The 16904-nt window shown below is 47.1% G+C and overlaps 1 protein-coding gene across 2 annotated transcripts; it reads right to left on the bottom strand.

The window, feature by feature from the left end:
- Positions 1-2065: 2065 nt before the first annotated feature.
- On the bottom strand, positions 2066-15746 carry NACA (nascent polypeptide associated complex subunit alpha). Of its 2 annotated transcripts, XM_080660043.1 has the most exons (10): positions 15661-15740; positions 14706-14777; positions 10536-12356; positions 5673-6011; positions 4166-4251; positions 3915-3992; positions 3441-3587; positions 2909-3037; positions 2388-2510; positions 2066-2193 (listed from the first exon to the last, which is right to left on the bottom strand). In XM_080660043.1, exons 2-10 carry the CDS (start codon positions 14773-14775, stop codon positions 2179-2181), a joined length of 2808 nt encoding a protein of 935 aa, XP_080516169.1. In that variant the 5' UTR covers positions 14776-14777; positions 15661-15740; the 3' UTR covers positions 2066-2178. The 2 variants fall into 2 exon arrangements, with proteins under 2 accessions (XP_080516169.1, XP_080516168.1); XM_080660042.1 differs by lacking the exons at positions 5673-6011; positions 10536-12356 and having other exon boundaries at positions 15661-15746.
- Positions 15747-16904: the final 1158 nt, after the last annotated feature.

Genomic DNA, 16904 nt, shown 5'->3' with positions numbered 1-16904 from the left:
TGCTACCTTTTTTTGGGTACATAAAATAGGTACTAAGAGCATCAACTCATGTACAGAAATTGAACAACCAATTTATGATAGTGGTTACCAGTGAGGCGGGAAATAGAACTGAGAAAGGGTATACGGGGGGTCCTCAACTTTTGTTGTTTTTTTTTTTTTTTGGGGGGGGGGGGATAATGCTTATTTTCTTAAAAACCAGGTGTACACACAGCCCTTTATCTACATGCTTCCAAATATTTAATAATTTAAAAATCAATTTTTAAATGAATGGTAGAAACATGGTGAGAATATAGCTAAGGAACTAAACTGGTCCACTACATTCCCCCCTCCCCACTAAAAAATAAGGGTCATTTAGTAAACCTGTGCCAGTTTCAGATTCTTAGCAAATACTTTCAACAATCCTATATGTTTTGTAGTATGTCTATTTTTATAGATGAAGCCAGACGATAAGGTATCATTGTTAAATGGTTTACCAAATATTTGAACACAGGTATTTAATCAGTTTGAGAACCAGGAAGGAGTAATTCCTCTTTAAAAGGTTTGTTTAAACTATACACTCCATAATCATTCTGTGACAAAGGAAGTTAGTTGTACATTTCAAGGATGGTGGGAAAAATGGTTAAGGGAAAGGAATCAATGGTAGAAAGGGTTAGCAACAGCAAGGTCCTTGAAGTGGGAAGAAACAGAACTATAGCACTGGTGGCTGTAATAGCCTTGAACAAGACAATTCTCTAAAAAAGTAACCAAGAATTGGCAGTTTGTTAACTGTACAGAAGGAAGGATGAGGAAATTTTGAGTTAGTATCCTTAAATTTCTTCCTGAAGTGAGAATTACTGGCTGTCTCAGATTTGGCAGCCCAGGGGCCTATTGTAAGCCTAATGAAACTCATCTGTTCTATCCCAGTGAAATGGAAGCAGGACATGATTCCCAGTCAGAAGTCAATTTGTGCTTCTCCAGGATAGCCTGCCACAAAGAAAAGGTACATACAATACTTTTAGTGACTGTCTTTGGGGAAGTCATTTAACCTCTTTGGTCCTTAGCTTTCACATCACTAAAATAATGCTCTCATAAGAACTAAGAAGACTAGATTCAACAAAATGTCTATAAATTTTAGATACAAAAGTCTTCCATGATGTTAATCTTCCTTCCTAACATTCCTTCTAGGTATATCACTTACTCATTTTAGATTCTTGCTTCTAAGTTACTTGTAGCCTTCCTATTCCCAAATTTTAGTTCCTTGCTTTACCCCAGACCATATTAACAACCTAAACCCAGAAACTTTAACTTTACTCTTCTTAGGACTGCTATAGCACTATTTATATTTATATAAACTGGGTAATCACATGTATGTTTGCTTGGTACAGTTCTGGTTTTCACTCATTGTTTTAGCATGATTAAGGCTACCCTAATCATAATTTACTCTGTAGATTACAATGTATGAGAGCAGAGTGTTTGCATTGTATATAACAGTAAAAATCTTTCCCTTCACAAGGTAGCTTCTGATGTTATACAAAGTGTGGTCTTTTCATCACATCTATTATGCAATCTCTCCAATCTTCTATCAAGCTCTTACATGTCAAAATGTAATCAATGTGCATTGCCTCTCACAAAGGAAAGATAAGGTCCAAAATGTTCAGAAAGACTGTAGGTTAGAGGAGCCCGGTTATTAAATAAAGAAGAATCAGCACGTGATAACGGTTAACACCTGGGAAAGAAACTGAAAACAAGAAAGTCAACAATTAAGTTGTAGTCTCTGAAGACAAGAAGGTCCTAGACAATAGGGTGGCAAAGGCCTGCGGTGAGCTATAAGGGGTCAATGGGAGATAAAAAAGGACATATGTAATACTTTCAACAATAAAGATTAAAAAAAAAAAAAGGTTTTAACAGATAGCCTGGTATATACAATACTTTCCTTCTTACAAGAAGTGAAAGGCTGAGATTTTTAAGGGGTAATCTGTGGCACTAAATCTTTTCAGCTGAAGCTGAGGTCTTAAGAGTAATAAATGTGCTTTCATTTCTAGAGTCTTCGTGCTTTCTGGGGGGAAGAGATCAAGCACCCAATGAGTTCATCCCACAAGAAGCCATAACTTTATTAATGATAGAAACAGTACAAATTTCAAACCAAGCTGCAGTAACTCTTTTGAAACACACACAAAAAGTGTCCTCCTTTTTAGATGGTTACATTGTTAATTCCTGTAAGAGAAAAGAGATAATCAGAGATATAATAGGCAAACTGACAGAATTCAGGTCACTAAAACTTAAGGCATCTCAAGACAGGCTTTGGAATGAGGTTTCCTAATTGGCTGATAATAAACATAAGAAAATCAAGTCACCCATAATTGGTCAGGTCACTCCAGGGAGTCAGGAATAAAGGCTTGGACACTTACCATAATAGCATTTACAATATCATTACTGTTGTTCTTCAGGGCTCGGACTGCCTTTGCTCTTGACACATTTGCTTGTGACATGACCAATTCTATGTCCTTAACTTCCACACCTGTTTCATCAACCTAAGAGGGAAAAATACATGTAGTAAACTAAAGGCAAGAACAACTTCTGTATAGTTTGTTGGAGTCAGCAGTCTCTTAACTCAAAAACTATTTCACTCAATAGGATTTAAGAGACTAAAACAATATAGAACCCACCCATCAATGGAAACATACTACTACCTGGAGAGAATTAAAAGTATAGCCCTGACCGGTTTGGCTCAGTGGACAGAGCGTCGGCCTGAGGACTGAAGGGTCCCAGGTTCGATTCCGGTCAAGGGCATGTACCTTGGTTGCGGGCACATCCCCAGTAGGAGGTGTGCAGGAGGCAGCTGATCGATGTTTCTAACTATCTCTCTCCCTTCCTCTCCGTAAAAAATCAATAAAAATAAAAAAAAAGTATAAAAGATTTCCTTATATACCTCTTCCTCTTCACTCTCCTCTTGTACAGTTGGAGTCTGTGTGTTTTCTTGAATGTTTGAGACAGCTTCACCTTGAACTTTGAATTTCTCAGCAGCTGCTAGCTGTGCTTGCTGAGATAAATCCTCAATCTGTAGAGCAGAAAATAAGAGATTCGTGTGAATAGATCTGTCTGTAGTAAGTGAAAGAAATTATTTACATATTTCCCAAACTTGCACTCTAAACTCACTTCAGGTTAACTTACTATATAACTTACTATAGTTATATAGCTTTAAATAGTTTGCCCTCAATCTGATTCTAGTAGCTTATGTAGAAGTAGCTTATGTTTAAAGCAGTGATTTTCAACTGGAGGGGATATCCAATATCTGAAGGTGTTTGTTTTTTTAATCACAACTGGATGTGATCCTGCTAAATAAAACATCTATAATGCACAGGGCAGCCCTTCCACAACAAAGAATTACTGACCCAAAATATCAATGGTGCTGAGCTCGAGAAACCCTGGTCTAGAGCAATTCCCATGAAAACTTTCCTTACCTTGGCTTCCCCAAAAACTATGTAGGTATCTGAAGCAGGGCTCTTGTAGACATCTGGTTTTGTGATGACAAAGAGGATATTCTTAGATTTCCGTATAGTGACCCTAGTAACCCCTGTAACCTGTCGAAGACCCAGTTTGGACATAGCCTAAGGAACAAAAGAACATGAGGTTTTCAATTTTTTTTTAAGAAGCAGCTTCAGGAAGTAAGGACCATAGTAATACCATATCCAAAAGAAAGCCTTTTTCTGGGCTAAGAAAAGTTTATATAAGAATACAGAATTGATTCCTAGGACTTCTGCCACAATAGCTTCTGTTATTTTAACTAAACATGATTCTACTACCACCAAGAGTTTCTCCCCTCTAAAGTTGCTTCATCAGAAATGGTCTTTCAAAAAAAAAAAAAAAAAAAAAAAAAAAAAAAAAAAAAAGGAAGTCACTGGGCACTGGTCCTTGTTTATAACTTAAAATATTACCTTCCGTGCCTTCTTTTCACTCCGGCTCTGTTTTGCTTTACTGACTGGTTCTTCATCAATTTCAGCCGCCGCAGCCAGCTAAAATAAAACAGTAAGCTGAAACGTAAGGCTTGGATTCCACAAGCCCCCTGTGGTTTTCCCTTTATGAAAGTTTACAGCTCCAAAGACGCAAGTCATCTTCTCTGTCAACCCTGGTTCTGCAGTGCTTCCTTATTCCAAGTACTTATACCAATGAGTAAGAGAATACCCACCTGGGCTTGTTGTGTGGTTGCCTGAGTGGAATCTTGTTCTTCGAGCTCTGGTACTGATTCATCACTGTCAGATTCTGTTCCAGACCCTAGGAGGCAAAATAATTTTTACTAATTTATAGTGGAGATTAAAAGGAGGCTTGTCACCATGGCCTGCTTAGACTAGAGGTCACTGGCTTATTTTAAACCTTGTAAAGTTAAATGTAAATCAACTGACTTGTATAAAGTCAACTTGATAGTCCCCCCTCTTAGTCACAAACTAGTGTGTATACATCCATGAAAGATCCAGCCCCAGAAATGAGAGGTAATTACTAGATTCAGCTGAACAGTTTATATGCTATAACTGCTTCCTTTCCCTCAAAGTCTTCACTTCTTGGCATAGACCTGTGGTCGTCAAACTGCGGCTTGCAAGCCACATGCGGCTCTTTGGACCCTTGAGTGTGGCTCTTCCACAAAATACCACGCGGCCTGGGCGAGTCTATTTTGAAGAAGTGGCGTTAGAAGAAGTTTAAGTTTAAAAAATTTGGCTCTCAAAAGAAATTTCAATCGTTGTACTGTTGATATTTGGCTCTGTTGACTAATGAATTTGCCGACCACTGGCATAGGCAAACCAACCAATGACATATGTAACTCCAACCACTACCCAATAGCCCAACCATCTCAGAAAGGTTCTGGCGACAAGGTGTCTGCAGATATACTGAAGTGAAAAACTTTCACATTGTGGCAGCAGGCGAGGAAGGGAACTTTCCCCTCATCCTTTAAACTAGGTTTGGGGAGGCCAGAAGCAGTTATGTACACACATTTAGCCTTATTTTCAAACTACTGACCCCAGCAATTTGATCTAAAAATATTACTTAAAGATTCTCAATGATGCCAACCTACAGTTCCAATAATCACCTTTACTAGTTATTGTCCTGTGACCTCTCCCATTTCTTTCAAACATAATTCATATATTTTAAGTTTTCCTCAATTTGAAAGGCCAAGCACAATAGACTACTGAGGGAAAAAAGCATACACCTGCACCATTCTCAGGCTAGGAAAAATAGGTCTTTTAAACAAAGGAAGTCCCTGGGCACTGGTCCTTACTAATTCTAAGAAGTGAACAGAAATTCAAATAGTTCCAATATTCAATAGCTTCCCAATATTTTAGCAAATCCCAGGCCCAGGGACAAGGTTAGTGATGTGGTAGAAATTAGAGCAAATTAAGGTCTAGTAGGTCTTTGGTTTTCAACATCACATCAGTTAGATAAAATGATGGAAACTCAGGGTTAGTCTGGATCCCCATTATACAAGATGATACACAATGGATTATCTGAAATGATGAAAACCAAGATTGTTCCAAATTCCTAGAGCTTTTGCACTTAAAATGATCATTCTAATTCTATGTTCTATGTTCAAACACAAGCAGATATTCTGGACAAAGTGGCACATCCTAGGGTTAGTAATGGTGGGTAGCCCCCAGGAGGAGTGTGGGCGACACACCATGCACACGGCAAACCAAGGCAAATACCCTTGTTGTTCTTCAGAACAGGTTGCTTGGCAGAGGGGGTTGGGGCAGGGATCCCAGCAGGTTTGGGGGTGGGCATGTTGACGAGGACCGACTGGAAAGGCACTCCCCCAGAGATTGGTTCCGGGGGAATCAGAGGCGGCAGCTCATCCTCATCAGCAGGGGCTGAGGGCTTACAGGATGATTCCAGCACCAGCCCAGGTGAGGACGGCAGAGGTTGCTGTTTAGGAAGCAGAGGGGGAACTGGGGAGGGAGCAAGAGGCAGAGAGACTGATGGGGTGGGTGCTGGAGAGGCAGATGTTGATCCAGCTTTAGGAAGGGCCTTCTCAGAAGCCGCTGTTGCTAGAGGTGTAGCTGTCTCAGACTTTGGATGAGGAGCCAAGGGACCCTTTGGAGAATGAGAAGAATCTTTGCCCTTCAAGGGAGAAACAGGGAGGACTTCTGGAGTCTTTGGAGAAGTGCCTTTCTGAGTGGAGACTGTCAGAGGGGTTGGCGAAGCCACTGTAGAAAGGGGTCCTTTAGTACCATTCTTAGCTGAGGGATCTGGGCACACAGGAGGTGAACTCTTCTTGGCTGGTGGACCTTTCTGAGTGGGAGCTATGATGACTGGTGCATTTTCTGAAGCTGGCGCAGCAAGTGCTGCTTTGAGAGCCGTGGAGCCTTCTTTTATTGGGAGCCCTTTAGATGCCTGAGGGGCAGTGGATACCAAGGGACATGCGACTGGAACTGGTAAAGCAGGGGACTCTTTGGAGGATGGGATTGCTGGGCCACCTATGGGGGCTAGGGTAGCTGAGGGCTCTTTGGAGGATGGAGTTTTAGCTGGGGTTCTTTTAGGAGATGGAGTTGCTGGGGCCCCTTTGGGGGCTGGAGGAGTCACAGATGAAGGAGTAGGAGCCCCTTTGGGAGCTGGGGTAGCTGAGGGCTCTTTGGGGGATGGAGTTGCTGAGGCCCCTTTGGGGGCTGGGGTTTTCTTTGGGGATGAAGTTGATGGGGCCCCTTTGGGGGCTGGGGCAGCTGAGAGCTCTTTGGGGGATGAAGTTGATGGGGTCCCTTTGGGGGCTGGAGGAGTCGGAGTCCCTTTGGGGGCTGGGGTCGCTGAGGGGTCTTTGGGGGCTGGAGGAGTCACAGCTGAAGGAGTAGGAGCTGCTTTTGGGCCTGGCATAGCTGAGACCTCTTTGGGGGATGGAGTTTTAGCTGGGGTTCTTTTAGGAGATGGAGTTGCTGGGGCCCCTTTGGGGGTTGGGGTAGCTGAGGTTCTTTTGGGAGATGAAGTTGCTGGGGCCCCTTTGGGAGCTGGGGTAGCTGAGGGCTCTTTGGGAGTTGGTGTTGCTGGGACCCCTTTGGGGGCTAGAGTTGCTGGGGTATCTGAGAGTTCTTTGGGAGATGGAGCTGCTGGGGCCCCTTTGGGGGCTGGGGTTTTTTTGGGGGCTGAAGTTGCTGGGGTCCCTTTGGGGACTGGGGTATCTGAGGGCTCTTTGGGGGCTGGAGCTGCTGGGGCCCCTTTGGGGGCTGGGGCAGCAGAGGGCTCTTTGGGGGCTGGAGCTGTTGGGGCCCCTTTGGGGGCTGGGGTTCTTTTGGAGGCTGAAGTTGCTGGGGTCCCTTTAGGGGCTGGGGTATCTGAGGGCTCTTTGGGGGCTGGAGCTGCTGGGGCCCCTATGGGGGCTGGGGCAGCAGAGGGCTCTTTGGGGGCTGGAGCTGTTGAGGCCCCTTTGGGGGCTGGGGTTCTTTTGGAGGCTGAAGTTGCTGGGGTCCCTTTAGGGGCTGGGGTATCTGAGGGCTCTTTGGGGGCTGGAGCTGCTGGGGCCCCTATGGGGGCTGGGGCAGCAGAGGGCTCTTTGGGGGCTGGAGTTGCGGGGGTATCTGAGAGTTCTTTGGGAGATGGAGCTGTTGGAGCCCCTTTGGGGGCTGGGGTTCTTTTGGGGGCTGAAGTTGCTGGGGTCCCTTTGGGGGCTGGGGTATCTGAGGGCTCTTTGGGGGCTGGAGCTGCTGGGGCCCCTATGGGGGCTGGGGCAGCAGAGGGCTCTTTGGGGGCTGGAGCTGTTGAGGCCCCTTTGGGGGCTGGGGTTCTTTTGGAGGCTGAAGTTGCTGGGGTCCCTTTAGGGGCTGGGGTATCTGAGGGCTCTTTGGGGGCTGGAGCTGCTGGGGCCCCTATGGGGGCTGGGGCAGCAGAGGGCTCTTTGGGGGCTGGAGTTGCGGGGGTATCTGAGAGTTCTTTGGGAGATGGAGCTGTTGGAGCCCCTTTGGGGGCTGGGGTTCTTTTGGGGGCTGAAGTTGCTGGGGTCCCTTTGGGGGCTGGGGTATCTGAGGGCTCTTTGGGGGCTGGAGCTGCTGGGGCCCCTTTGGGGGCTGGAGTTGCGGGGGTATCTGAGAGTTCTTTGGGAGATAGAGCTGTTGGGGCCCCTTTGGGGGCTGGGGCAGCAGAGGGCTCTTTGGGGGCTGGAGCTGTTGGGGCCCCTTTGGGGGCTGGGGTTCTTTTGGAGGCTGAAGTTGCTGGGGTCCCTTTGGGGGCTGGGGTATCTGAGGGCTCTTTGGGGGCTGGAGCTGCTGGGGCCCCTATGGGGGCTGGGGCAGCAGAGGGCTCTTTGGGGGCTGGAGTTGCGGGGGTATCTGAGAGTTCTTTGGGAGATGGAGCTGTTGGGGCCCCTTTGGGGGCTGGGGTTCTTTTGGGGGCTGAAGTTGCTGGGGTCCCTTTGGGGGCTGGGGTATCTGAGGGCTCTTTGGGGGCTGGAGCTGCTGGGGCCCCTTTGGGGGCTGGGGCAGCAGAGGGCTCTTTGGGGGCTGGAGCTGTTGGGGCCCCTTTGGGGGCTGGGGTTCTTTTGGAGGCTGAAGTTGCTGGGGTCCCTTTGGGGGCTGGGGCAGCAGAGGGCTCTTTGGGGGCTGGAGTTGCGGGGGTATCTGAGAGTTCTTTGGGAGATGGAGCTGTTGGGGCCCCTTTGGGGGCTGGGGTTCTTTTGGGGGCTGAAGTTGCTGGGGCCCCTTTGGGGGCTGGGGTATCTGAGGGCTCTTTGGGGGCTGGAGCTGCTGGGGCCCCTATGGGGGCTGGGGCAGCAGAGGGCTCTTTGGGGGCTGGAGTTGCGGGGGTATCTGAGAGTTCTTTGGGAGATGGAGCTGTTGGGGGCCCTTTGGGGGATGGGGTATCTAAGGGCTCTTTGGGCGATGGAGTTGCTGGGGCCCCTTTGGGGGCTGGAGTTGCGGGGGTATCTGAGAGTTCTTTGGGCGATGGAGTTGCTGGGGCCCCTTTGGGGGCCGGGGTTCTTTTGGGGGCTGAAGTTGCTGGGGCCCCTTTGGGGGCTGGGGCAGCGGCAGATGAGGGCTCTTTGGGAGATGGAGTTGCTGGGGCCCCTTTGGGGGCTGGAGTTGCGGGGGTATCTGAGAGTTCTTTGGGAGATGGAGCTGCTGGGGCCCCTTTGGGGGCTGGAGTTGCGGGGGTATCTGAGAGTTCTTTGGGAGATGGAGTTGCTGGGGCTCCTTTGGAGGCTGGAGTTGCGGGGGTATCTGAGGGCTCTTTGGAGGATGGAGTTGTTTGGACCCCTTTGGAGGTCGGGGTTCTTTTGGGAGATGAAGTTGTTGGGGCCCCTTTGGGGGATGGAGTTGCTGAGGCCCCTTTGGGGGCTGGGGCACCTGAGGGCTCTTTGGGGGATGGAGAAACCACAGCTGAGGGAGTAGGAGCCCCTTTGGAGGATGAAATTGCTGGGGCCCCTCTGGGGGCTGGGGTTGTTGGAGACTCTTTGGGGGGTGGCGTAGCTGGAGGCCCTGTGGGAGATGGAGTTGCTGAGGTCCCTCTGATGAGTGGGGCAGCTGGGGACTCTCTGGGGGATGAAGTTGCTGAGGTTCCTTTAGGGGAAGGAAGGGTCATAACTGGGGAAGACGGGGCCCCTTTGGGTGAAGAGAGAACCATAGCTGAGGGAGTGGAGGCCCCTTTGGGAGGTGGGGTAGCTGGGGTTCCTTTGGGAGAGGAAGGAGTCATAGCTGGAGGAGGAGGAGTCTCTTTAGGGAATGGTTTTGCTGGCCCCCCTTTGGGGGATGGAGGGACAGCAGCTGGGGAAGTAGGGGCCCCTTTGGGGGAAGGAGGGGTGGGGGAATGCTTCTTGGTTAGTGATCCCTTAGGGACTTGAAAAGAAAAACTGGCCTCTGGAAGAAAGGAAGCTTCAATTAGAGAAACAGGAGATGAGAGATTTCCAGCAGGAGTATCAGAGATAGCAGGTACACTTTTAGAAACGGGAGCAAGAGTTAAGGTAGTAGAAGTAGCCGAACCCTTCTTGGTTGGAGGTCTTCCAGTCTGAGGAGACACACTAGTCCCTAAAGAAGATGGGGATTCAGCTAGGTAAGTTCCTTTGGAAGATGTAGCAACAGAATCACCAACGTCCTCAGTTGGGCATCCTTCAGGAGAGGAGGCCACAAGTGCCAATGCTGAGGTATGAGAAATACTATGACCTATCTCTGTAACTTGAGGATTACCAGCTGGGGGAAGAGAGGGAAAGGGTTCTGATTTGGGAATTTCAGAAGATAGTGCTACAGTAGCTGGAGAAACAGAAACATTCTGTGGGCATAATGTCATGGCTGGAGCCACAGAACAACTTTCAGAGGTGGGAGGAACCAAAGGTAAAGTAGTAAGAGCAGAAGTACCCTTCTTGGCTGGGTGGCTTTTAGGTGCTAAAGAGACAGTTCCTTCTAGAAAAGGGCTGGCTGTACTTGTAGGAGTGGAGGTTCCTTTGGCAGTTGTAGGAATCCCCCCAGAAGTGGCAGCACTTTCCAAAGGAAATGTAGCTACACTTGGAGCAGTAAGAGAACCTTTGAGAAGCAGACTGGTGGGGTCTGGACTTGCATAAGGATCTGTCTTGAGTAGAGAGGCTGGGGAAATAGCACCCAGAGGAGAGGGAGTAGTAGCAGCTGGCTTACCTACAGGCAGAGGCTCTACTCGGCTTTTGTTAGCTAAGGTGACTTCAGGACAAAGAGATACTTCCAGAGAAGATGATGTACTTTGGGGAGAGGGAGGATTTTGAGGGGCTGCCAGTGTCAATGGTAGTACAATAGGGTCTTTCTTGGTAGGAAGTCCTGCCAGGGGTGGTGAAATAGGGGTTCCTACAGGAGAGGCAGGTAAAGTTTGGTGATCTTTCTGTGTTGGGAACTTGACCAATTGTGAAGCAGGGAGACTTTTGAGTTCCTCAGGTGCTGGCAGAGGAGGGGAGCCTGGTATCTCCAGAGCAGTTGTTACCCAAGGAGAAGGAAGCTCTTTGGGAGCCACAGGTGCCATAGTCAAGGCAGTATGGGAAGCTGAGTTCTTATTACTTGTGAGACCTGATGAAATTGGAGGAGACACACAAGTAGCACTTACAACTTCAAAGGTGGTAGGTGTGGCAGAAATTGTGGAGGGGTTAGTCATCACAAGTGAGGTAATTCCAACAGAAGAAACAGGAGCTTTTTTCAAGCCTGGACTTCCTGGAGAAGCAGGAGGCATCTGGGCCACTAAGGGCTGCTGATGAGTGGCATTAGGAGAGCCTTTGAGAGTGAGAGAAGCTGTAGGAGCTAAGGGAGAAGAGAAAGCTGCATTTGAGGAACCAGAAGTGCTATAGGAGGATACACTAGTGATGGTAGAGAGTCCCTTGTCAACAGATAGAGCCAGAGAGGAAGCTGGAGCCCCCACTGGAAAGGCAGCCACAGCAGCAGGAACCACCTCATTTCTGGAAGGAAGGGGAGAAATTACAGATTGCTGAGTTGGGTAAGAGGCCCCTATGGAAGAATGGTCTACAGAAATGGTATCCACTAAAGAATCTGACAGAACATTAGGGCCTGTTTGACCTACAGATTGGACAGGAGAACCAAGACAACTCTGATGTAAAGGTACAAGGTGAGAGCCCATAGAAGTGAGGAAAACTGGGGGGACATTGGGAGTCACAGGAACAGACTGGGTTGAAAGAGGTAAGGCAGCAGGTGGACTAAGGGGTCCCTGTAGGCTGAGGCTTACAGAGTTTTGTGAAGTCAGAGCTGAGGAAATAGGTATGCCTTTGACCTGAGGGGAAGTGATGGCTAGGGGAGTAGTGGGTGGTGTCTGAGCACATGAGGCTACTCCAGATTGAACAGAAGAGGCCAAGGGAGTTATAAGCTGGGAAGGAACAGCACTGGCCATATATGGAGGAATGGGGGTAACTTTTGGATTAGGGACTACTTGAGAGGGAGCTTGAATAGGAGAGGTCTTTGGTTCTGAGGAAGCAATGGGAGCTGACAAAGGTGTCACTGACCCTGACTTAGCCACAGCAGCTGAAGGAGGTGGACTAATAGGGTTAGGTGGATCAGCAGAACTCTTCTGAACTGAGTGGGGAGGCAAGGCCACCAGAGTTAAGGGAGCTGAAGAGGGATGGGCACCTTTCAGAGTTGGAGTTATCATGGGAGAGGCCAGAGCTAAGGCAGCTGGGGAAATGGGAGGCCCTATTAGGTTTGGTAGGAAAGCTGGGGTGTCAGGGAGCATAGGGGCAGCTCCCAAGGGCAGGGCTGTCCCAGAGGATGCCTGTGGAAAAGGAGCTTCAAAGGGGGTAGAGGCAATAGTAGAGGGAGGAAGGAATGGGGCAGGCTGGTTAGGGGTTGCCAGAGGGTACTGTTGTGGGGGCAGGGAGCAAGAAGGGGGAAGGGTTGGCACAGTCTGCCCTAAGGCAGCAGTGACACTCAAGGCTGAAGACACAGGAAGCACAGCTGGAGGAGAAAAGCAAAAAAGGGAATAAAGGCAAGGGAAGGAAAAAAATAAAGGTGAGTTATGCAGCCCAACTTGGTACAACATGTTTCATAAGAAACACCAGAATTTTTAATCTGAGGAAAGTCACCACACAGGATTAGACAAAGGTGACAGGCAATAGCAACCCTTCAGAAACATACTTCAGGAGTCAAGTAAGAATACACCCCTCCCTTCCTTCCTCAAATGAACTCCAAGTCTTTCTCACAGGCCATAGAATCACCACCACAAAAACAACTGTTCCACCAGGGACCACAAACTAATTAAAACAGATACTGACAACCAGAATAAGGAAGGTGGTGAGAGCTGGTGATGATGAGAAATCAGAGCTAAATGAGAAAAAACCAGGTCTTTATATGCTCAGGTTTCCACTAGGTCAGGAAAAACTGACTCTTTGAACAAAGCTTAAAGAAGCAGGTGTCTGGCAGAATTCAATTCTCATAAAGTTGAAACGCTTCAGAATTTAATACTAAACTATTAAATTAGTCACTCAACCTCCCTGTGCTTCAGCTTGCTTACCCAAAACAAACAAAAAGAACAAGTGAGTTGTACTCAATAGTCTACAGACCTTCCCAGGTAATGTTACCTCCAAACATCAATCTCAGATGAATTAGACTGCCCGGGAGAGAGCTTAGTCAGAAGGGTAGGGACTGCATTATAATACTGTAACCCAACTTGTTAAGCCAGACTATGGTTCTATTTTGGAAGTAGGGAATTGCAGTGGAGAGAATACATTGGATCTCCACCTCTTAATGTGGATAAGTATGTCATTCTGTCAAAATAGACCAGTATCTGGCACTAGAGTAAAGCTAAGCAAGATATTCTGAATGACAGAAAAATCCATGCTTACTATTCAGGAGATAACACAGGTGTGGAATAACCAATGCTCAACACTTTGAAGGGAGTATTTAAAATAAAACAAAACAAAAAAGCCTGTAGCATGCAAAGTCACAATTTTCTTAAAGTATTGTAGCACAGAAAAGATAGGCAGCTCAACCAGTTTTTCTTGAAGGGTTGGTAGGTAAAAGTCCTATGATTAAAATGCAGTGCTTTCAAACATAATCAGAATTTGAAACTTAGAATGTTTTTCTCTGATGGGATAAGAACCAAATTACTTGGTTTAGACACCATAACCTATTTCCTGAGATAATTTTCTCAGGCACTCTATTTAATGGCATTCCTTTTGAAGCTTGAAACCAAATTATTTGAAATTCATCTGAATTTCACTCTCCACATTTGTAAAATCAAGTTGTTTAACGAGACACTACATTTTTTATTTAGCACCAAATTATAGGATCTTTAGAGAGCAGTCCTTTAGTCCCTTGTAGTTCAAAGATTTCACATAGCAGACAGCTCATTCCCAAACTCAGGGACACCCTCCCTTTTCTTTACCAGCAGCTGTATTAATCTCTTCAGCTGCTGAAATCAGACAGGTGGAGAGGGAGAACTTTAACACTTCCAACTATAAACAACTCTATTTTAATTCCAGAAGACGGGAATTGTTAAGTGACAGGTGCAGTTAAAAAAAATTAATTTACTATAAGAAAAAAATTACACCCTGAAGATTCCCTTCATTTAGTTTTGCACAACTCAGCAAGATCTTCATTAAAAAAGTATCTTCACTGCTCCCTTTCTCAAGTATTATAGAGATGCACTTTAACCAGAATTCAAAACTTGCCTTAACACTATGTTCTACACTCATTAATTTCAAAGCTGAGTAATAGTCAAAGAAAAGCTATATTTCAATTCTGGGTTCCAGACAAGCTGTTGAACATCTCATCACCAATCCATAAAACAAGTAAACCGACCTACGAGGGTCCTTGGTCCCAGGACACATTCACCACAGCACACATCTCCTTCAGACATGTGATGAGGGCACAATGCCAAGCTCTGCCATCTAAAACCTTGATGCAACTTGCTGGCTGGAACTTCATAAAAGCTCAGGTCTCCTTGGCCTGCCAGTGTGTCATCCAGTTCAAATAGGTAAGAATCACTGAGCCCCTGCCCAGCTCAGTTTCCCAGAGCTCCCTTGGAGGCAGTTGCCCCACCTACAAAACACGCCAGGGAGCTTTTAATGTTCTTGAATCTTAAATATACGGTTTTTATCCCACTCCCAGATGAAGTCCCTTCCAAGGACAGCAGTTAATATTATGGACTCTCATCCTTGATAAAGAGCGACAGCCTCACCGTCTTTAATAAGAGATAACTCTGAAAGACATGCAAGTGTATTCTCTTTGTCACTTCACCCACCGAATGGTTTTAGGGTCAATCTCACAATTTTAATGATCGGCACGGGGACTAGGGGATCCTACCTGTCTCAGCCTGGGGCTGTGGCAACTCTTGCTCTGTAGCAGGGACGGTTTCTGTGGCTTCACCGGGCATTTCTGAAGGAAATAAAAAGGAGGCCTGAATTGACTGGGATCGTTTGCTGCCCAACCCAGAGTCAGGTATTTTTAAAAACTGCAGAAAACTATGGCGCAAAAAAATCATGAGGGTGTTTGGGGACAACCCTCCCCAAAGGAGCTGGCAAGAGGTAAGAAATGTGACGTGACCGTCACATCGCTAATCCAAGGGAATCGCACCTTCTTTCACGCTTTTTACTCCGCAGAGAGCGGACTTTCCAGTTCCCAGGGGTTCGTCTTATTCCACGTTTCAAATCCCACACGGGAAGCAATCAGCACTGCGTTCGCACCCCGAGAGAGGATCCCGGTCTGGCTCCGACCACGGGAGACGCTACTTTGAACCACCTCCCTCCCACCGTTCACGCCACCTGGGTTGGACCTCCAGGACTCCCGTTTGCCAACTTTCGGGAATCATGAGGGAAAAGAGGGTGCCTTAAGCCCCAAACACTCGTCACAATAAGAACGACGTGTGTGTGTGTGTGTGTGTGTGTGTGTGTGTGTGTGTGTGTAAGGGGGGGGGGGGCGGATTTCCAAGGCCGTGACCCCTTAACCTCCTACGGGTTATCCTGAAGCCGTTTCCAACAGCAGACACTTCGCTTCAGCTCCCAACACCGCAAAGGCTCCCATCACGCCAGCCCCGGCCTAACAGCCCGGCCTGCGGCCCTTCTGCCCCGCTTTTGCCAGGACACCAATCGCAGACCCCATTTTGTCCGGAGACACCAAAGCCATAATTCCCAGGGTCGAGTAGGAACCGGGCGGACACATAAAGCCTCTAACTCTCTTTAGGTCTCAGTCCCCCGGGGTGGCTTAAGCCGCAAGAAAGGCGGATGGTTGAGGATAGAGTAACAGCGAAGACACAACTTACTGTGCGGGGAACGCGGAACCAAAATGGCGGCAGAAAGAGAGCGAGCGACAGCGTGACCCACGCCTGTTGCAGAAGGAAGCCTGGCGGAGGGGGAGGGACTAGAAATCGCTTCCGGGTCAGGAGCTGCAGCCAGTCACTTCCTCTAACTAGTGACCGGTCCGCGTCCGCCAGTCTTTTCCCAAACAGGGGTGTTGACGAGGTCTAAATAAGGATAAGGATTCAGAACTGGACGCGCTGGCCTGCCAGGAACTTTCTGCTCCGAGCCACATGGTCCTGAGATAGCCGACCCCTTCCCGTCCCCCAGGTGGAAGCATATTGATACGTGAAGGAAGGGTAAATGCAACGAGAGAAGCAACCTACCTCTGCAAATAGTCCGTTATTATTTCGACTTTTGCTTTTCCTTTCTCAAATAATGCAGGAAAATAAGAGGTTTGAAATAATATGGAATGCTACAGAGATTGTATTCACACCATTGTAAGGTAGCAGTGACCTACAGGTTAACCCTTATTTTATTTTGGAATACACAATTTTGACTGATCTTGACGTCATATACAGTTCTTTTTGTCTGATGTTTTAGGCGTTTATTAGATATCCTGAAACTCATCCATTTGGGTCCAGCACCCCACATGAAGTACCCATACAGTAGTATTTTTATTTTTTTAGAGAGGGATTGAAAAACATTGCTTTTTAAAAATAATTTTTTATTTCCAATTACAGTTGACATACACTATATTAGTTTCAGGTGTACACCCCATTGATTAGACATTACATGGCTTACTAAGTGATCATCTCCATAAATTTAGCACCCATATGACACCACACATAGTTATTAGAATATTATAAAGAAACTTTGATTTGTTGTTACACTTATTTATGCATTCACTGTTTGATTCTTGTATGTGCCCTGATCAGGGATGGAGCCTGCAACCGTGGCATATCAGGATGATGCTCTAACCAACTGAGACCTGGTAGAATACTACAGGGCCCAGTAATATTTTTTTAAAAATTAAATATATTTTATTGATTTTTTCACACAGAGGAAGGGAGAGGGATAGAGTCAGAAACATCGATGAGAGAGAAACATCGATTCAGCTGCTTCCTGCATACTCCCCACTGGGGATGTGCCCGAAACCAAGGAACATGCCCCCTTGACGGGAATCGAACCTGGGACCCTTCAGTCCGCAGGCTGATGCTCTATCCACTGAGCCAAACCAGTTAGGGCCTCAGTAATATTCTTGAAAAGT

The sequence above is a fragment of the Plecotus auritus genome, assembly GCF_963455305.1.
Source record: "Plecotus auritus genome assembly, chromosome: 3".
NCBI classification, from domain to species: Eukaryota; Metazoa; Chordata; class Mammalia; order Chiroptera; family Vespertilionidae; genus Plecotus; species Plecotus auritus.
The sequence above is the reverse complement of the archived record's forward strand: the minus strand, read 5'-3'. Positions and strand labels throughout refer to the sequence as shown.